Consider the following 23,285-nt stretch of genomic DNA (forward strand, 5'->3'; position numbering starts at 1 on the left):
AGTCCATGTTTCAGAGAGACAAATAATTTTTCTGGAAAAAAGAAAAAAAGAATATAAAAATGAACCAGGTGCAGGATTTTTTGATAAATGAGATTGCTGGAACCGTCACCATAGCAACCAAACCTCACACTCACTATCCTGCCTTTGCATAACCTCACTTGATTTTTTTAATCAATTGAAATGTCGAAGTTCTCTCCCTTGTATCTTTTCAGATAAATTTTTATTAACGTTAATGTTTTCTTCTTGGTATTGAAATAATTTCAGATAATTATAATATTATTACTCGATTAATAATTGTTTCATTAAGCTGTTGATTTAATCTGTCACTTTAACACCACCACCTCCACCACCACCGTCGTCGTCATCATCATCATTATCATAATGGTTCTTGGGTTACTTTAGTGAAATGCTCTCTGTTGTACACATTTGGGTTTAGCTTCTGGTTTGAAGACCCCTCCCCCCTACCTCTCTCTCCCTACTTCCTGCGAGATTTGGAAACCCTGTGAAGGGCCATGGATTAAGTAATAAAAAAACAAAAAAACAAACCAAGCATATTAACTTGCTTTTCACAATATATATTATGTGTACTATGCACATGTGTTAATGCATATCTGTGTGTTCTTTTATATATACTCTACACTCTGAACCACCCTTGGATTGGATCAACAGTTTACATAGGGCTGGCTACCTATGTCTATTTGTATTCTTTTATTTGTTTGTCATTTAACTGTGTTCAGCACCTGTATATACTAACTGTACATACTAGCTGAATTACCTGGTAATAATCAGAAGAGTGTGGGGGGGGGGGTATTTCCAGTTCCCGTTTCCATTACACTGTTTCATGTCCTATCCCGATCCCTATTCAGTTCCCGTTTTAGTTCCACTCCCATTCCTATCCTTAATCCTATTTCAGTATATAAATTTTAGAATCGGGTGTAATTAAGCCATTAGATAGTTTATTAACCTTTATGGTTATAGTTTATTGCTAAAAATAGTTATTACAAACTATTAATGCGATTAGTGGGTGAATAAGGGAAGTCCCCGTATTATTTTAACAAATGAAATGAATAGGCATCTGATTAAAATGTTCCATGTCCTATCCTGTTTTCTGTTCAGTTCCTGTCTTTATGCCCAACCCATCGTTTTCTTATGCTAATGTTTTCTTATTGCTAAAAATAGGTATTACAAATTATTAATTCGATCAGTGGGAAAATCCGCATACCATAGCTGGCTTTGTTGTGTGTCGTAGCTTATCTGGCCGTATCTTGTGTAGCACGATAAATATTAAGATGTTACAGTAATTTGTATTTAATTCATCAAATTAATCACATGGTGAACCAATTTCCAGGTCATTGGTCATTACATTGTTCCATGTCTTATCCACGAATCCTATACGGATGTGACATGCAGAATTGTTTTCCTTTTGGAAAGCTGAGTTGTTCTTTCAAAGGGTCACATGCTGTTTACAGTGCCTTGTTGAACCTTACAGCAGCCTTACTTAATTCATATCAGTAGATGTGTTATTGATTTGTAAACATGTGCTACAGCACCCCATAGGGGACCCATTATGAATTTTCATTGAAATCCTATTAGTCTATAATTCAACTGGATGTTAGTTTAACATGTATGCAAAGTTTCATCAAAATTGGTTCACTGGTGTAGGGAGCAACATGGTAACAGATAGATCAGACAGACAGACTGAAATTGCCATTTATGTATATAGATATATATGATGAGCTTCTTTCAGTTTCCATCTACCAAATCCAATCACAAGACTTTAGTCAGCTTGAGGCTACAGAAGACACTTGCCCAAGGTGCCATGCAGTGAGACTGAACCTGGAACCTTGTGGTTGGGAAGCAAGCTTCTTACCACACAACCACACCTCTGTGTGTGTGTGTATGTGTGAGCTTGTAAGAGGAAATGAGAGATTGTGTGGGAGAGAGAAAAAGATATTCTTGTGAGTGTGTGTGTGTGTGTGTGTGTTTAAAAGTAGGAAATGAAGTGGGCACTGAAGAAGACAAGGTCAGTTAATTGGCATCCCCCCCGCTTCCCACACCCCGACCAACAATTCTCAAGACCATCACCTCCTGTCCTATTAAAAGAAAAGAAGTGGAGGTGAAGAGGAGGCAGGATTGTCTTGAATGGCTTGAGGTGATGAGAGACTTTGAAATCCTGTTGTGTAAGTTCAAACTGTGTTAGCATTAAAACAGGATGTTTGTATAATATCATTGTTAAAATGTCATTCGATTGAATGCCAGGGTGTGTAGGAAGTAATCAAATAGATTGAGAAGAGATAGTCTCCAATGAAACAGAACACTTTTCTCATTCATAGATTATTCTAGAACTCCTTCGACAACAATTCCTTGCTAATTTTTGTCTTTTATATTTTTTTTCCTTTCCTTTGTTCTTTTTTTTCCTTATCAGATGAATCCTTATATAGATGTGTGTCTATATATATATATATATATACATGTGCGTGTGTGTGTCTATATATATATATATATATATATATATATATATATATATATATATATATATAAAAATAAATGTATGTTTGTGTGTGTGCACTTATATATATATATGTTTGTGTGTGTGCACTTATATATATATATGTTTGTGTGTGTGTGCTTAATATATATATATTGTGGTGCATCAGCATGGCCGCAGCTCTGAGCTGAAACTTTGAAATGAAAAAATATATATATGTGCGTGTGTGTGTCTATATATATATATATATGTACGTGTGTGTGTCTATATATATATATATATATATATATATATAATAAATAAAAATAAATGTATGTTTGTGTGTGTGCGCTTATATATATATATGTTTGTGTGTGTGTGCTTATATATATATATATTGTGTGTCTATATATATAGGTATGTTTGTGTGTGTGTCTAAATATATATATGTATATATGTGTTTGTGTATGTCTGTATGTGTATATATATTTTTATTCTTTTACTTGTTTCAGTCTTTTGACTGTGGTCATGCTGGAGCACTGCCTTTTCGTTTCTCATTGTGTTTAACGTTTTGTGTAGAAAATGGAGTGTTGCTTTTTATGATTTCATCATCATCATCATCATCATCGATTTGTGGGACAAAATGCTTGAGTCGTGCAGGCCTGGTCAGCCGTGAGAGAACTCACAGGAATCAATCCCTTGTAAATTGTGAAACGGCTATTGTTCATGACCGAACGTGTGGAAAGGTGTGTCTCTTTTGTTGGAGGATTGAAAAGTCCTGTTAAAAGACTCCATACTGTGGCCCCTATTCCTTTTGTCAGCCAGTACAGCCATGAATTATGCAATAGAATGTGCAAATTTTTTATCCAGACTCAAGAGTCAATGGCCTCACATTGTATCATCAGCGACTCATTTCAATGACTCTTTCTAGCAATGGCTTTGCTTTTACACAAGAAAGAAGCTACTACGTGTGTATATACACACACACACACACACACACACACACACACACACACACACACACACACACACACATACACACACACACACACACACACACACACACACACACACAGAGTTATTCAAGAATGAACCGATTTCATTATGCAATATTTTAATAAGGAAAAGTAATAAAGCTCCAGCTAAGTCTCAGGCTCCAGTCTGATTTGGTATGGTTTCTATGGCTGGATTCCCTTCCTAATGCCAACCACTTTACAGTGTGTGCTGGGTGCTTTTATGTGGCACTGGTTGGGCACTTTTATGTGACACCACCACAAGTAATTTTTATATGGTATAGCACAGGACTCTTGTGGGTCAATCCTCACCACTGGTGGGACTGGTTTTAACATTTTGACTGCAGAGACCAGCCCTCACAGCACTGAGGATTGACCTGTAAGAGTTTTGTGCTGAGGCCATGTAAAAAGCACTTGTATCAGCGCCACGCCATATGCACTCATAGCAGTGCCACACAAAACGCACTTGTAGCGGTGCCACACAGAAAGCACTCATAGCGGTGCTACGCAAAATGCGCTCATAGCAGTGCCATGCAAAATGCTCTCGTAGCAGTGTAAGTGTATATACAATCTGGGTATTCATGTTTTGCTTTTATATACACATGTATGCATGTTAGGTATAAATATGAAGATAAACTCTGAAGAAGCACTCAATACTGAAAAGTAGAGTACAGTGTTTATTTTGATTCAGAAAAGTTGCAATATGTGTATGGGGTTTGATTGTGTATGTATGTATACATACATGCATACACACACACATACTGCAACGATGCACAAATGTTTGTAAATGTATGTGTGTGGATTCGTGTGTGTATATTTATAGCTGTACACATATTTTTGTATGTATGTATGTGTGTATGTATGTATGTGTGTATGTATGTTTGTGTGTATGTGTGCTATCCAAGTAGTTTTGCGAAAAATATTCAGCATGGAAAACGGATGTTAAACAATGATGATGATGTTTATACATAAATATGTACATATATATATATATATATATATATATATACATATATATATATATAAATTTATTCATTTACATATATATATATATATATATATATATATATATATATATATATATATATATACATATATATATATATATATAAATTTATTCATTTACATATATATATATATATATATATATATATATATATATATATATAAATTTATTCATTTACATATATATATATATATATATATATATATATATATATATATATATATAAATTTATTCATTTACATATATATATATATATATATATACATATATATATATATATATAAATTTATTCATTTACATATATATATATATATATATATATATATATATATATATATATATATACATATATATATATATATATAAATTTATTCATTTACATATATATATATATATATATATATATATATATATATATATACATATATATATATATATATATAAATTTATTCATTTACATATATATATATATATATATACATATATATATATATATATAAATTTATTCATTTACATATATATATATATATATATATCTATATATATATATATATAAATTTATTCATTTACATATATATATATATATATATATATATATATATATATATACATATATATATATATATATAAATTTATTCATTTACATATATATATATATATATATATATATATATATATATATATATATATATATATATATATATATATATATATACATATACATATATATATATAAATTTATTCATTTACATATATATATATATATATATATATATATATAAATATATGCTTATATATTTGTGTGTGTATAGATATGTGTGTTTGTGAATGTCCTATGTGTGTGTTTGTAGGTCTGTACATGTGTATAAGTGTATACATTTTGAAGAGGAGAATATATGTGCACTTTTGGAAGCCATTTCAAGAGAGTCCCTATATATATATATATATATATATATACACATGCACACACACTTTCTTTATCTATGTATGTATACTGAAGAGGATATGTATATGTATGTATATTAGTGTGTTTGAATGTATACATTTTAGAGTATATATGTGTGTGTGTGTGTGTGTGTGTGTGTGTGTGTGTGTAGATGAAGCACCAAAAGACGTCATAAGAAAGGTGAAGTGTTGTCTTGGTCTACAACTGTTACAATTCTCACACCTCTTCTTCCTCAGGCAACAGACACACATCATGAACATCCATTGGTTCACTTTTATTTCGGTCTTGAACAGCGAAGAATTGTTTCTGAGTTTGGAAACTTGTTTTGTTGTTGTTGTTTTTTCTTCTTCTTCTTCTTCTCCTCCCCCACCCCCTTCTTCTTCTCCTCCTCCTGATATCGCAAAGTGTATTCTCAAAGAATTTACTCATTGACATTCTATGAATGTAGAATGTGTCCGTGTGTGGGAGTAAGTGTCTGTGTGTGTATATATGGACATGTCAATTCAGACAAATATGTTTGTGTGGGAGTGTGTCTCTATGAATGTGTGTGTATGTGATCATGCACACATGCTCTCCTATGTCTTTTACTTGGTTCAGTCATTAGACTGCAGCCATGCTGGGGCACCACATTAAGGAATTTTCACTGAACTAATTGACCCCTCCTCCACTACTTATTTTCTTTCGAAACCTGGTACTTATTCTGTCGGTCTCTTGAAATCTAAGTTTTTGCAGTATCTGGTCCTGTATCCTGATGGCAATGTTGAGATTTTTGGCACTATGCAGTAGTGTCCCATTCTGCTTTTTGTGTAACTTTCAATGTGAAAATTTGGTACAAGTTCTAGAATTTTCCAAATGTGTATCACTACATATCTTTTCCAGCTTTATTCTAGGGAGTAGAGTCTTAACTTTTCCAGTCTCACCCAGTAGCTGACATGTCATATTGAGACGATCTTCTTTGTGTAACTTTGCTGGATTGCTTCAAGATCTGTCGTAAATTTTACACCGTGCAGAGACTGTAGTTGGGAGCAGTAGTCTAAACAGCTGAGGATAAATGTCCTCGAGAGGACCATCATGGTTTCCTGTTCTTCCATTCTGAAAGTTGTCAGGGTTCATCCGGCCAGCTGTCTGCATTTTATTGCCAACTTGGTAATACGCACCTGGAAAGATACATCATTACTCATGTCGTTGCCTTTTGAGTTCAAATCACTGATTTTGATTCAGAGATTGTAATCTCTTCTAGGCTAGTGTATCCTGTCTGCATTTCATTCAGTCATGCTAAACACTGTAAATGCACAGAAAACAACAACTGCCACATTCCAGGGAGAAAAACTAGACATAGTTGATAGCTTCTGCTATCTAGGTGACCAAGTTAGTAGTGGGGGAGGGTGCGCTGAAAGTGTAGCTGCTACCCTTTTGGGGTTGATAAAATGAATACCAGTTGAATACTGTGGTCGATGTAATTGACTTACCCCCACCCCTGAAATTACTTGTTTCATGCCAAAATTTGAAATTATTATTATTATTTTCAAATTCTTTATGTTCAGTGTTCAAATCCCACTTAGGTCAAATTTGCTGTTCATCTTTTCCGGGTCAATAAAATAAAGTATCAGTCTTAATGCTGGGGGGCCGATGGTATTAACTTGCTGCCTCCCTTCACAAATTGATAGCCTTGTGCCTTTCCTTTTTAAATCCTCTTAGGGTTGGTTAGTTCCGGCTGAGGACTGGGGTCGATGCAATCAACTTCCCCTTCCACTCAAAAACAGCTGGCCCTCTGCTAAAATTTGAAACCATTGTTGCGAAAATGGCAGGAGTGGATGGTACCTCTCTCTAAGTGTAGACCTGTGAGGCAGAGGGAAGAAATTGGAGAGGGCGCTTGCTCTTGGAGTTTCAGGGAAATCTCGGACAGTGGGGTTCCTCGATTATCCCTAGAGGCCTTCCTGTATCAGGAGGGCCACATCTCTATCATCCCCCCACATTTTTCTTACCTTTGTATGCTATGCATATGTCCCTTCTTTTCCACTGTATACTTTATTTTTTTAATGTTTTTTTTATCATTTCATTATTATATGTAAACCCCTACACTTTATGTCTGTCTTTGTATTGTCCCTCTTTTCCTTTGCCCTTGTGGCAAATAACTGAAATCATCATCATCATCATCATCATCATCATCATCATCATTATTATTATTATTATTGTTGTTGTTGTTGTTGTTGTTGTTTTGTAGTTGTTGTTTATGCTCTTAAATTTGGTTTGGAATATTTTTGTTCATTCAAAAGTTGAATGGTATTTGATGCTGTTTTTTTTTCTGCTTTTTTTTTTCAATGAATTTGTAATCTTATATTTTTTCTTTTCTTTCTTTTTCTCTTTTAAAAAGCTGTGATATAAATACAATGACCTTATTGAATTCTGTCATCTGATCTGAATATTGTTTCAACCACTACTCTTCATACGATGGATTCTACTGTACGATTTCCTGTCCTCAATCCTGTGAGTAAAACCCACTAAAATAACTTACTTCCTACAACACGTCAATGAAATACATTCTTATCACTCTCATCTAAACACGCCAATGAAATCCATTCTGTATTGCTTGATTTAAAACAATGAAATCTGTTCTTATCCGCTTCATCTAAGCCATCACTTGAAATCTATCCTAGGTTATTTAGAATTAATAAAACAAACAAGAAAAAAAAAAAGAGGAATAAAAAATACAATACTTGTTCTTATCTCAGCCATCTCAGCACTTAAAGTATTAACCATTGTGCTGGCAGAATTGTTACTGTGCTGGACAAAATGTTTAGCAGCATTTTGTCTGTCTTCATGTTCTGAGTTTCAAATGTCACTGGCATTGATTTTGTCTTTGGGGTCGATAAAATAAACACCAGTTGATCACTGAGGTTGATGTAATCAATTAGCTCCCTCTCCATAAAAATTACAGGCTTTGTGCCTGTAAAGAAGGGATTATTATTATTATTATCATCATCATTATTATTGTGCTGGTGGCATGTAAAAAGCACCATTCGAGCGTGAACGTTGTCAGTGCCGCCTGACTGGTTCCTGTGTCATGGCATGTAAAAAGTACCATTCAAGCTGCCAGTGCCGGCTGACTGGTCCCTTGCTGGTGGCACTTAAACAGCACCATTCAAGCGTGAACGTTGTCAGTGTCGCCTGACTGGCCCTTGTGCTGGTGGCACCTAAAAAGCACCCACTACACTCTCTAAGTGGTTGGTGTTAGGAAGGGCATCAAGCTGTAGAAACATTGCCAGATTGGATTGGAGCCTGGTGCAGCCTTCTGGTTTGCCAACTCTCAATCAAAACACCCAACCCATCTAAAAATAGCAGCCAAGTCCCTCTCAAATCACAATGTGTTGCCTGCAAAAGAGAAGGACATATTACGCAATGTAGTTTTAGATACACTGCCTGGGAGAAAGTAAAAGGAGTGGTCATGGTTAGAATTATTAGAAATTATAGTAAAGAAAGGGTTAAGATGATAGGGTGTGAATCCAGGGGGATTTGGTTGCTATTTCTAGCCTGTTGAACAGCTGTATACAGACTTGTTTGTTATTGGTCTTTGTGTTGTTTATCTTATTGTTGTTGTTGGTGTTATTGTTCTGAGAGAGGAAACCAAACACATTTCAACACAGCAACCAATAGCTTTATCATACAGCTGCTGCTGTTTAATATTCTCACCCTCTCTCTCTCTCTCTCTCTCTCTCTCTCTCTCTCTCTCTCTCTCTCTCTCTCTCTCTCTCTCTCTCTCTCTCTCTCCTTCCCTCTCTCTCTCTTTCTCTCCTTCTGTCTCCTTCTGTCTCTCCCACCATCACCACACTCACTTATAACTCTATTCTTGTTTTGAGATCTGGCAAATACAATCGCAGCAAACTAATTGTGTTGTTTAGTTTATTACTACGACTACGACTACTACCTCTACTACTACTACTACCACTGCTGCTGCTGCTTAACCTGAAATCTCTTCAGATCCAGCAGAGAAATCTACGATCAAAGACGTTCTAACCGTGACAGTCTTTAGTTCAGACATTATATACATCTAGTGCTGGTTCTCATTCCTTTTCCAACACACCGGAGGAAATTTAACTGCTCTTTCTAAAAAAAAAGAGGTTATATGACGCACCCGTTGTCATCTCTTGTCGTTGTTAAGAAACGGTCAGCAGTGTCCTCCTCACCACCACTGTATGTTCTAAATCAACCAGTCCCTGTCCTTCCCACTTCCAATAAGATCTCATTACTGGTGAAGGAAGTTATTAATGGAATAATCTTGGAATTGTTTTTACCATGTCTTCAGACCTCCACATGCTTCTCAATTTACCAAAATATCAGGTATGCTCTGAACATTTCTCCTTTTTAATTTCATTTTACTTCTAACCTATTATTTTTTCTATTTTCCTTTTTTTCTGATCTCCTATCCTTCCCTCGTTTTGGCCGTTTGACCGTGGTCATGCTGGGGCACTCCCTTTGATGGTTAGTTTAACAGGTTGACTTCAGTTCTTTTCTTTTAAATTTGTTGCTTATTCTATAAGTTTCTTTTGCCGAACTGCTAAGTCACAGGGTTGTAAACAAACCAACACCAGTTTTCAAGTGGTAGTGGTAGGGGGACGACAGCACAAACATGAAAACTTATGCACACAATGTTTCAGTCATTTGATTGTCTGGCCATGCTGGGGTACCGCCTTCAAGGGTTAGTTAAACAGACTGACTTCAGTTCTTATCTTTTAAATGTATTACTCATCCTATTGGTCTTTTTTTGCCGAACTGCTAAGTTACGGGGTTGTAAACAAACCAACATCAGTTGTCAAGTGGTGGGTGGGTAGGGGACAAACACAAACATGAACACATATACACACACATATACCTAAATATATACAACCGGCTTCCACAGAGTTTCAGCCTAACAGATTCATTCATAAGGCATTGGTCAGTTCCGCAAAGGTCGTCTTTGTTTTTCAACCTTTCATGCGTGTGTGTGTGTGTGGAGGTGGGGGGGTCGATAGAATTCATATCAGTCATATACTGGGGTTGATGTTATTGACTAGTACCCTCCCCACAAATTTCAGGCTTTTGTGCCTTTAGTAGAAAGGATTATTATTATCATTATTATTATTATTATTATCATTATTATTATTATTATTATTATTATTATTATCATCATCATCGTTATTGAGGTGGTGAGCTGGCAGAGTCGTTAGCACGCCGGGTGAAATGCTTAGTGGTGTTTCATCTGCCGCTATGTTCTGAGTTCAAATTTGCCTTTCATCCATTTGGGGTCAATAAATTAAGTACCAGTGATACACTGGGGTTGATGTAATTTACTTGTCTTCTCCCTAAAAATTTCAAGCCTTGTGCCTTTAGTAAAAAGGATTATTATTATTATTATTATTATTATTATTATTATTATTGTTATTGTTATTATTGTTATTATTGTTATTATTATTATTATTATTATTATTATTATTATTATTAAGGTGGTGAGCCAACAGAAACGTTAGCATGTTGGGTGAAATGCTTAGTAGTATTTTGTCTGCTGCTACTTTCTGAGTTCAAATTCTGCCAAGGTTGACTTTGCCTTTCTACCTTTTGGGGTCAATGAAATACCAGTGAAACACTGGGGGCGATGTAATCGACTAGTCCCCTCCCCCAAAATAGGAGTGAAATAGGAAATGAAAGAATACGTATGAAATATAAATGTCAACAAACAGAAATTAAAACACACACACACACACACGAACACACACACACACGAACACACACACACATACACTCTCCCCCCCTCTCTCTCGCTCTCCCAAAATGCAACACAGCTGGGATGAGTTGATAGTTGATCTTCCAGGACCAAATCCGGTTGAAATATTTCCTTTTCGGAGTTTATAAAATAAGAGGAAATTACTCAGTTTTCTAGAAAGTTCAAACACCACCACAATCATCATCACCACATTCATCATCACCACAATCATCATCATCATAACATTATCATATATTTGCTTTTACCTGCTGGTATGGGTTGGATGGTAAATATTAATTCAAAGTTACTGCCCTTCCCAGCATGTTGAAAAACCCTTTTGGATAGAAAAAGTCAAAGGCTGCCTGTGGGCATTGGTTGGCCTGGGGCTATAATAGAAGATAATAGAAGGTGCCATGCAGTGGCCTTGAACCCAAAATCATGTGGTTGCAAAGTGGGCTTCTTAACCACACAGCCATTCCTGTGCCTGTAGCAGCCTTCAATTTTTTTGTATCCAAAAGAATTTTTTTTTCAACTCAGTATTTATTTACTTACCATTATTTATAGCATTTATGTTCTTCAAGAACCAATTCCAAAAGAAAAGAATTATTTCACATTTTTCAAAAGTTTTTTTATGACATTAAAAAAAAAACTAATTTTTTTGTTTTTTTGCCAGAGGATATATTGCGAAACATCGAAGTCAAAACTGGCTTTTAATAAACCTAAAGGTGACAGCTGGATACAGCTGGCTGGACATGAACGTAAGTTGAACCCATTGCTTTTATCATATTTTTGCTGTTGTTTGATAATCCCAGGTCAGCTCTGACCTTGCAGGATTATGATTAAAGACATTCTAACTATGACCACCTCTCTTTGTTTTTAAAAAGACCCTGTACATTTTAGACTACCTGTCACATCTTCACCACCATCTAACTGGGATAGCCATGTGTTTCCCCAACTGCAAGACATATGTTCCTGTCCTTATCATACTTTAACCTCTCATCACCTGGTATAAAGTCATCCTCCTTAATACACCTCATCCCACACCATCACTTGTGGGGGTGGGGTCTTGCCTTGTCTGTCTTTCTCTATCATGTGTTAACTTTCATTACATGGAATAAAGCCACCTCCCTCAATACTAAACCAGTAAAATCAATGTAAAGACCCCCTTTGGTCACAAATGACCATGGAATTGCACCTAGGAAGCTCCCCTCCGAGGCACAAGTCCAGGCAAGGCTGTTTTATGAAAGACCAGCAGTTACCCATGCATACCAACCTCCCCTCACTGATGTTTGCAAGGGACAGGCAAAGGGGCTGATACAGCATAGCACCAGTGATGTTGCAACTCATTTCTACAGCTGAGTGAACTGGAACAAAATGAAATAAAGTGTCTTGCTCCAGAACCCAACACACAGCCCGGTCTGGGAATTGAACTTGTTACCTCATGATTGTGAGCCTGTAATGAATGAGAAAAAGAAATTTTGGCATTTGGAAGGGCATCCAGCCATAGAGACCATGCCAAAACAGACATGACATGGAGCCCGAATGAACCCTTCAACTGATTATCTCCTATCAAACCGTGTAACCCATGCCAGCATGAAAAGGGACGTTAAATGATAATGATGATACTTACCTGTATATTCCATACCTGTCTGCATGCTGAAATCTTTGCTAAACTCATTGCCTACTCCCACCTCTCAAACACCATTTCTGTACATGGCTTGCACAGTTCTCTCACAAGCCATTAACCAGCACTGAATTTTTTCAGCAACCATCTAATTACAGCTCTTACCCAAGAACTTCTTATGAAGTTGTCTCATTAGGAAGAGAAAGCATAGGTGGTAATTCTTTTTGGTGCAAACACAAGCTGTACCTTATCTAAGCTAATCCTGTCATTGATCTGTGTTGAGTGGTACATTCTAAACTCCTGAAGGATTTGATATTTAGAACTAATCATCTGTTCTGTTTCCCAGTGAGTGTTAAGTATGGTCTGTGCGTTTGCCTGATTGGTTGGTGATCGAGTGACTGTTGAAATTTTTGGCGTTAGTTTTGTAAACTGTTAGGTTACTGACGTCAGTAAGACTAAGAACCTTGAACCTTCTCCATTCCTTGTCTCATATATATATCCTCCAGCATAGATATCATGGCATTGCTCTATATATATAATATGCTTTTGTATTGCTTTTATTTTCAGTTTTTTTATTTCTAGTTTCTGGCCTTCCAAAGCACTTTAAACACGATTTCACGTACTTCAAATAAACTATTGTACCCTGCCACCCCCACAATACATTAATATTCTAACCAAACTTTTCTCTCTTGTAGAAACATTTGCTCCAGCCACAAGTAACACAATCTGGAAGAGACGATTGTCTGATGACAGCAACGAATTCCAAACATACAAAGAACTACAGACTGATGTAGCCAAGTCTATTGTTCCTAAATTCTACCAGCAGATTGAATACCATGGGCAGTGTATCCTTTTATATACATGCACATAGACACTCCATAACATACACACTATCAATTCAACTGATGTGCTGACTTGCCAAGAACTTCGGGTGTATATGTGTGTGTGTATGTATGTACGTATTGTGGTGTATTTATAGATATGTTTATATCTGTCTCTCTCCATATATATATATATTTGTGTGTGTGTATGAGAATATATACATATAAAATATAAAGAAAAAGAGGAGGGATAAGATAAAAATATTTTTCTCATCTTATACCTCCTCTTATTCTTTATATTATATACACTCGTTATGAAATAATATGTACCAAATGGATTTACCGGATTTCAACTGGATCGGATTATACATTACATCCCTTTGTATTGTTTTGGTTTACTATGAGGTAATTAAAGGATCCTTTTTTTATGAATGCCACTGGATTAGTTAAATCCATATACTGTCCATTATATATATATATATATATATATATATATATATATATATATACATATATATATATATATATATATATATATATATATATATATATATATATATATATATATTTCTTTATTTGTGAATTAAGGCTACCATTGGTTTCATGTTAAGAAGATTAAGAAAATATCCTGCTGTCTTAACAATTTTTCAAACTGATCGCACAGAGAAAGGTGTTTGCTTTCATTTTAGAAAACACTGCCTGTGTTTTTGAAAATGGAAATGATCAGCTTGAAAAATTAAGACAGCAAGATATTTTCCTACTTTTCTTAACATGAAACCAATGGTAGCTTTAATTCATAAATGAAGACATTATAAATACACACACACACACACACACACACACACACACACACACACATGAGAGAGAGGGATACAAATATCTATAAATAACAGATGTTTCAACATTGAGTGATTATCAATAAGAATTTGTTGTTGTGTGGTCCAGGTTGTTCCCATTGTGCGGTTAAGTATCTCTACCATTGCCAAGACTTATGAGAGAAAGTGCACAGCAGTCAAAAGGATTGTACCTATTGTTGGTACACTTAATCTGTTACTTGATTTAATACCACTACTTGACCTTTTGGTGCCCTAAGTAGATTTCATTGTGTTGCAAACTTTCAGAATGACCCTCCAATTACTTCCTCTGTTTAATCAACCAATCTTGATTGCCTTCCATAAAAATAATAAAACCAAAATGTACTGTTTTTCTATAAATACCCCATCCCATAAAAAATTTTTTTTAAAAACCCTGCCATGCTGTTCATATTTTGTTTTACAGGTGCAGCAGTGGGTGTGTGGTAAGTACCAACCACGTGGTTCCTGGTTTAGTCCCACTGTGTGGCACCTTGGGCAAGTGTCTTCTACTATAGCCTTGGGCTGACCAAAGCCTTGGGAGTGCCAAATAAACACACGCAGAATATATTCATTCTTCACTTGTTTATTATTGTTCTTATTTTGTGTCCATTGTCTGGAAATCTTTCATCACACATCTTGCGACCTCTTCAGCAACAGAATGAACTAAACAGAACAGGAGGATACATGTGGGATGGATCATTACTGAGGAAGTCACAGGATGTGTGACAAAAGATTTCCAGACAATGGACATAAGTAAGAACAATAATGAACAAATGAAGAATGAATATATATAGTGTGTGTGTGTGTGTATGTGTGTTTATTTGATAAGAAAAAATATAACCATCCCCCAATATATCAAGATCTGTTTCAACACACAATTTCAGATAAGGAATCTAGCAAAAAAATATATAAACATAATTTTTAAAAAATGTTTTACATTTATTTTGTCCTTATTTGCATGAAAGGGTTGTGTTTTATCTCTATCACACAATTTTTTTTTTTACAAGTGCATGCTCTTTCTATTATAGACTATCTAACTGAGAATCAGTAGTCAATTATGAAGGGGTGCTGAAAAATTCCTGGCTTTGGGTAAAAGAAAATACAGGAGGATCAGTTAATTATGATTTTATTCAACATATTCCCCCTCTCAGATTCACACACTTATTGCAGTTGTCCTTCAGTTTTTCTAAGCCCTGTAAAAGAACTTGGAAAGTTGGGCCTCCAACCAGGCCTTTTGCAATATGCTTAAAGCTAGGAACGTTTCAGCACTCCATCGTATTGTGTCCATCTTGCAAGCTGAGATCATCAGTTACCTGCTTTGTCTTTGCCACAGATTAACTGCTGTAGCATTACTCATTCTGAGTTAAGAGCTATACCTTAATGAAAAGAATATATTTTATAAAACTGTGAAAAATACAGAAATATCATGACTGGAAACAATCCTTAACACTTCTCAGATTTTATTGAAATTCAGAATTTGCTGGAAGATTTCCATGATCCGAACATAATTGATATGAAATTAGGAACCAGGTAAACTAAATTCCATCCAATTTCTTTAATCCTTTAATCATGTAAACCAACTATATCTGGCCCAAATATTCTAAGTGGGATCCATATAGCATGTGACTCTCTCAACTGCTGCCTATAAGACACAGGGATGCAAGACTGCATTCAAAATGTCATCAAATTGATTGACATAAAGGTACAGGCATGGCTGTGTGGTTAAGCAGTTTGCTTCCAGTCATATAGTTTTGGTTTCAGTCCCACTGCAGGGTACCTTGGTTAGACATCTTCAACTATAACTCTGGGCTGCCTTGTGAGTGGATTTGGTTGAAGGGAGTTGAAAGAAGCCCATTATGTACACACACTGTGTGTGTGCGTGCGTGCGTGTCTCCTTGTATTAATGTCATGCATTTGTTGTAAACAAATGTCTTGATTTCCAATATTTTATGGAAACATGTCTGGCCACGAGAAATATTAACTTGCTTGGAAACAGGTGACAGGAAGGGCACTCAGTCATAGGAAATCTGCCTTAAAATCGAACTCTGTCCAACCCATGCAAACATGGAAAAGTTGGTGTTAAATGAATGATGATGTGAGTTATTGTAGAGTCTTTTGTGAATCATTGCTATGATAGATCTTAGTTAAGATATCTGCTGGTTATATCTTTGCAGGACATTTCTTGAATCAGAAGTGATAAATGAGTCCTTAAGGACAGATTTATTTAAGAAGATGGTCATGATTGACCCTACAGCACCTACAGCTCAGGAGAGACAAGCAAAAGCCCTCACCAAACTTCGGTATATGCAGGTAAACTTCAGTACCAGATAATTCTATAGTCTTTGAACCTTTTGCATAGTTTCCTATCATTATTGATCTTTTTTCTGTCTTTCCTTGAAATGTTTGCTGATTACCCTATATACAAAGTGAAAAGTCCTGTTGTTGTCTTTGCCCTTTACTCTTCCTGGATTTCGGTAAACCCCAGCCAGTTGGTGACCCCCTTGACCTTGTATAAATTGTATAAACTATTTCTTTTTCAGTTTAGAGAACAGCAAAGTTCATCTGCATCACTCGGATTCCGAATAGAGGCTGTGAGGGTGAGTGAAGCTTCAGATCATTCTTAGTGACGGCGTTTTGAAAAAAATTGGTGGACAGGGGAGGGTAAACTTTGCGGTTGGCCCTCTGATCTAACACAGTTGTTCCTGAGATCTAAGCTAGGAACACTTTTCAGTGATCCTGACTTCGTGTGTGTGGATGTGTGTTACTGTCTTCTTCTGCTGGATGCCCTTTCTGTCACTACCCTTCACTTGTTTCCAAGTAAGGTAATATTTCCCCATGGCCTAACATTATGTGCTGTGAATAACCCCCCCCCCCCACTCAAGCACACACACACACACTCTGTGGGCTTCTTTCAGTTTCTGACTACCAGATCTACTCACAAGGCTTTGGTCGTCTTGGGGCTATAATTGAAAACATTTGCTCATGGTGCCATGCAGTGGGACTGAAGCTAAGAACATGTGGCTGGAAAGTGAACTTCTTATCCACACAGCCACACCTGTGCCAATAGTATTTATGTTCACAACCTGGAATTGAAGTCTATTGTAACCAAGACAAAAGCAACAAGGTATAAATAAACAATGTTGTATAGTTGCCTGCGAAGTTGTAACCATAGAAATTTGTGTGAGATAAAAGAGGAGAGGAGAGAGGGAGAGAGAGAAATTTACAAAAAAGGGAAAAGTAAGAACATGCTCAATAACAATAACAACCACCTTGTTTTTCAGAAAATATTTAGGACATTTTTACCCTGAATAATGAGGATTGACATTTTCTAAGCTAGATAAATGAATACAATGAAATGTAATATATTATACAAAGGTGTGGCTGTGTGGTTAAGAATTTTTCTTCCCAACTACATGGTTTCGGGTTCAGTCCCACTGCATGGCACCTTGGGCCAATGTCTTCTACTGTAGCCCAGGTTTACCAAAGGTTGATTTAACCCTAATTACAGTGGGATTGTTCACCCCAAGTAATCCTAGATGCTTCTTATTACTCGATGCACTCAGCCTGAACCTAGACTATACCTGAGTACTTGTACAGTGCATACCTGGATATTTTATGACTTTATACATATAAATATGTGTGTGTGTGTGTGTATGTATGTATGTATGTATATATATATATATATATATATATATATATATATATATACATATATATATATATATATATATGTAGCATGGAAAGCGGACGTTAAACGATGATGATGATGATGATGATATATATTTACTTGGAGAATGGAGCAACAAATACAAGAAAAAGCATTTTCGTTGGACTAGATAGCCGTTGTTTTATTATGTGGAGCTTGTGAAATGAGTCAGTGTGGAGGTTTAGGTTATGTAATAAGTCATTTTGTATATTATGTCATAGTCACTTACGCACGTTTCGATCCAGCCAGAAGTTTGGCCGATCTCTTCAGAGTGTTGCAGGGTATATTCGAAGTTTGTGGTGTGCGAAACGTAGGAGAAGTAATTATTGGGTGTAGTATATGTAGTGGTGTGATAGTGGTGATAGGTAAATACAGCCTTACGTTTTAGTTGTTGCGTTGGTCTTCTTGTAAGGGGATATAGGGTGGGTGCTATTTAAGAACATTGTTCCAGTTTTAGTCGAGCGCATCTCCACGTGTGTGTATATATATATACACACACACATATATTTATATGTAAGTATAAAGTCATAAAATAAATTTTGTGGATGTTGAAGTCTCCATACTGTTTATTATTATTATTAATAATAATAATAATAATAATATATACCCCAGACAGTTTTTACCATCCAGCGAAGCATATACATGGAATTACCCATCAAAAGAATTCAGAGTGACTAACAACAATAGTAATCACAGGCATTAAATATTGATTGAAGTTGTTAGCCATTAACTGGAACTTAACTGAGAGCCAATACAGTATCCACCTGGGTAATATATCCCTCCAAAGTCACATTTATATATATATATATATATATGTGTGTGTGTGTGTGTACATGTATGTGTGACTGTATATGTTTTGGTGTATGTTTGTACATGTCTATGTTTGTGTCTGTCTATTTGAGAAAAACCATTGAAAAATTCTGTTGAGTTAATCCTTCCCTATATTTGTTGCAGATGTCCGGAGAAGCACCAAATGCTAATTTGAAGAAAGTCAAAACAAGAGAACAAGTAAGTCGAAAGAGTTAGAATCTTTTTTGTTTTACTTCCTCTGCTTCATAATATCAAATGTGAGTTGTATGAAAGTAAGTCAGCTTCAGAATCATGAGTGATGATCACTTTTGGATGGGCATAACCATGAGAATGGTATGCATTGCTGTAGCATACCAGCAAGTAGTTCCGACACTATTTGTATAGAGTTATAGGTTGGTCATTGAGTTTGTCCTCCGTCTGATTCAGGTACGTGATGTTGACAAGCCACAAAAATAGTGAAATGTCGTTATCCATCACGCCTGAATGAGATTGCAGGTGAATTGTCTTCCATGTGTAGGACTCTCAAGTGTTTAAACACCCAGTACTAAAAAGGAGTCATCCCCAGAATGCTGTACCACAGCGAACAAGCAAAACACAAAGAATATGTGTGGTCAGTAATGTTTACAACACTAGCATGGCTTTTAGTCCATATATATTTTGTTCATTTTGTTTTTCTCTCTTCGCCAGGTATCACATATCATTCACAAATTTCTGCGAAACAAAGCAGTTCGACACTCGTTTCTTCGGCGTCTCAAAGAGATGCGTGCCGTATTAGAATCATCAACATTTTTCATGACACACCAGGTAAAAATCACTTCTTACCTAAACTACTCCTCCATCCCATTCCTTTTATTTTTCTGTCTTCCTTTCCTTCTTTCTTTCCTTCCCCTCTCCCCACTCCCTCTTAATATTTAATTAAGGTAAGGTGATGAGCTGGCAGAATCGTTAGCATGTCACACAAAATGCTTAGCAGTATTTCATCTGTTTTTATGTTTTGAGTTCAAATTCCGCCGAGGTTGACTTTGTCTTTCATCCTTTCAGGGTTGATAAAATAAGTACCAGTTAAACTCAGGGGTCGATATATTCAACTTACCCCCTCCTTCTAAATTGCTGGCGTTGTGCCAGAATTTGAAATCAACATAATAATAACCTTTTAGGTGGTGGATTGGCAGAACTATGAAAGTGTTGGGCAACTCTTCACTTTATTTTCAGTTCAAATTCCACTTAGATCAGCTTTCCACCCCTCTAGGGTGGAAAGAATAGATACCAGTCACATACAATCAATTATACACTTCCCCACCCCACTCCACCAAATTTCTGGCCTTGTGCTTATTTTGAAAATTAAAATAAGCATCAGAAAGTATTGTAGTGAGTGACAACTCAAAAGAAGTTCGTATTTAACAATACTTTTTTTTTCTTAATTTTTTTTTCCAGTTAATTGGAAGTTCATTATTGGCAATATATGACAGCACTGGCAAAACTGGGGTCTGGCTAATAGATTTCACAAAGACAACTCCTATACCAGACCACATCCAAATTGACCATCGCAGCCGCTGGAAGAAGAATTCCTATGAAGATGGTGTCCTCTTCGGTTTAGATAATATCATACAGGTATATTCTCTATTGATTAACATGCATTATCACATGCACAGACAATAAATATATATATTCACACATATATATGCAGGTATGACTGTTTGGAACTTACCACATACACACAAGTCATGTGATGCATATGGATGAGGACAGCTGTGTAAAGAAGTGCCAATCTATACATAGAACACACCCCATCATCCAGAAAGACACATTTTATTATAATTATAATAATAATAATAATAATAATGATATGATGTATTTCTTTGATTTATTCCAGATTTGGGAAGAAATGGATGAAGACACTGCTGAATCTCAGACTAATGCCAAACCTACGTGAATGTCATTGTAGACTGTCTGTGTGTCCCCTCAAACTAGGAGCAGCATTTCCATATAGAACCCCTATGCAGAAAGGCAATGTCTTTGAAGTTTACCAATCAAATTTGATAATCATCATTCCAGACATACACACACACATGCTGACAGTGTGTGCATGTGTATGTGTGCGTGCATGTATATATATATATATATATATATATATATGTGTGTGTGTGTGTGTGTGTGTGTGTATGTTCACACATACTCATGTGTGTATATACATACGCACACACACACATATACATGTATGTGTGTGTGTATATCTATATATATATATACGTACATACTTATGTATATATGTGAATGTATATGTATGCTTATATGTATATATGTGTGTGTATACACTCACACAACACACACATGCATATATATGCATATATATGTATGTCTGTCTGTCAGTGTGTGTGTATGTATATTTATATATGTATCTGTATGTACATGTGTGTGTGTATACATATGAGATAGGTAAACCAGATAATACAATCAAAAGAATCTAAAATTATAAAATGCATTCAATGATAATAATAAACAGATGTTGAAATTATGTGTGAGAGTTCCAGTTTGTGTGTGTATGTGTGTGTTTATATATACATGTTATCATTAATATGTAGATGATGGAAATGTTATTATTATTATGTTCAGTTCCTGCCGAGGTCAGCTTTGCCTTTCATACTTTTAGGGGCTGATAAAATAAAGTACCAGTCATGTACTGGGATTGATGGTAATGATTGACCCTGTGCTAGAAATAATAATAATTATAATTATTATTATTATTATTAAGTATGATTTTTCTATTACTTTATTTTCTTAATGGAACAGCAGCTATTGTAAGTGAACGAAAAGAAATCTTATCAAAATTAATTATTACTTACTAAAATAGAAGGAAAAATGGCATTAAAAAAAAAGCAGAAAATGCAACATCATTTGATTTTAAAATTTTTGGGTTAATAAAAATTTCGAATGATTACTATGAAACATTGCTAACAATTTTTAGTTCTAATTAAAAGAAAAAAATTGAGAAATAAAAACACTTCCTAAACAATTACAAGTACTATATACTGTTTTAACAACCATGTCAAAACAGACACAGAAGTCTAGTATCATCTTCTACTTGGCTGGCTCCTGTCAAAATGTCCAACCCATGCCAGCATGGAAGGCAGACTTTAAATGATGATGATGATGATGAATATCAAAACCAATTATAACTGTATGAAAAATTAGCTGTATTATAAAGAGTAAACTTTGGAAGCCAATTTGTATCACACTCTAAAGATTGAGTGTAACTGTAGGACTAACAAGAACTATCTTTTGGATGGAAAATGTCTGACAAACTATGACGGAGCAATAGAATCAAATCGAAATCCAAGATTTTAACAAGATTGACTGGTAGTTTACAGCCTACTGTCTTGTACTGTTGAAAAGCAATGGAAAAACTTAGTATTAGGAATATTTTTTTGATGCATTTGACCATCTGATATAAATAAGTCAAACCTAAAGTTTACTGTGTGGTATCATGTGATGCTGAATGTTATTGAAAGAAGCCCATTGACATTGGAAACACTTTTTTTGTTTTTTTTTGCTGATACACCTACCTGCTGACATTAAAACCTGCTGATTGCCCATTCAGCAAGAAATTTGGAGTAATGGAAAAGTAGTCAACTTGAATATTGTAATAAATATTTTCTCTGCTTGACCGGTGGTGAGAGTGACGCATATTCATCCCCCTCTCACCCCTATTCAAATATTGCTTACCCTATTTGTAGTGTTAAGTCAGTTAATATATTAATTTACACGAAAATATCAACTAATAATTAATGTTATTTTTTGTGTACGTGTGAAAATGCATGCACGTACGCGTGTGTGTGTGTGTGTGTAAATTCATATGGATATGTGTGCATGTATTTAAATATGTATATAAATGTATGTATGTGGTTGTATCTTGCAATCTCAAAAGGAAAAAATAAAATAAATAATATATAGTTTTCAATAAAAAAACATTGTTTTGTTATTATTTTCCATAAATTTATGTTTTGAGCAGAATCAATAGTGCACCAGATAAATTGCTTTACAATCCAGATTGCAATCCTGTCCAAGTTGGCTTTATTATTTGTTGCATCGATGTATTATATGTTCGATGTATAATATAACGGGACATTGATGACGTCCTCACAAACCATTCTACTCAGGATACTGGTAATAACCCTCAACAATACACAACTCTCAGCTTCACCCTACTTGACACTGCTCTGAAGGCTCTCTGCGTACGTCCATTTATATTGTGGCACAGTCCATAAGGAGCCGACCAATAGGGGTGTTCTACTTCTACACAA

At 35.4% G+C, this 23,285-nt stretch overlaps 1 protein-coding gene across 4 annotated transcripts in view; it reads left to right on the forward strand.

Moving 5' to 3' along the window:
* The window catches only part of LOC106867819 (inositol-trisphosphate 3-kinase homolog), a 28,461-nt gene extending 5,511 nt beyond the window's left edge, over nt 1-22,950 (forward strand). For 2 of the 4 annotated variants that reach the window (XM_014912878.3, XM_014912869.3), the window contains exons 2-11: nt 7,807-7,919; nt 11,843-11,927; nt 13,489-13,638; nt 15,926-15,998; nt 16,643-16,778; nt 17,009-17,065; nt 19,129-19,182; nt 19,672-19,788; nt 20,419-20,595; nt 20,858-21,068. In XM_014912878.3, coding sequence (XP_014768364.1) covers nt 7,884-7,919; nt 11,843-11,927; nt 13,489-13,638; nt 15,926-15,998; nt 16,643-16,778; nt 17,009-17,065; nt 19,129-19,182; nt 19,672-19,788; nt 20,419-20,595; nt 20,858-20,917 — 945 coding nt within the window. In that variant the 5' untranslated portion in view covers nt 7,807-7,883 and the 3' untranslated portion in view covers nt 20,918-21,068. Of the gene's footprint in view, nt 1-7,806; nt 7,920-9,408; nt 9,771-11,842; nt 11,928-13,488; nt 13,639-15,925; nt 15,999-16,642; nt 16,779-17,008; nt 17,066-19,128; nt 19,183-19,671; nt 19,789-20,418; nt 20,596-20,857 lie in introns of those variants that run through there. The other 2 variants (XM_014912854.3, XM_014912845.3) reach the window with 2 other exon arrangements.
* Nucleotides 22,951-23,285: the final 335 nt, after the last annotated feature.

Source organism: Octopus bimaculoides, chromosome 22 (genome assembly GCF_046866305.1).
Source record: "Octopus bimaculoides isolate indiv1 chromosome 22, ASM4686630v1, whole genome shotgun sequence".
Classification (NCBI taxonomy): domain Eukaryota; kingdom Metazoa; phylum Mollusca; class Cephalopoda; order Octopoda; family Octopodidae; genus Octopus; species Octopus bimaculoides.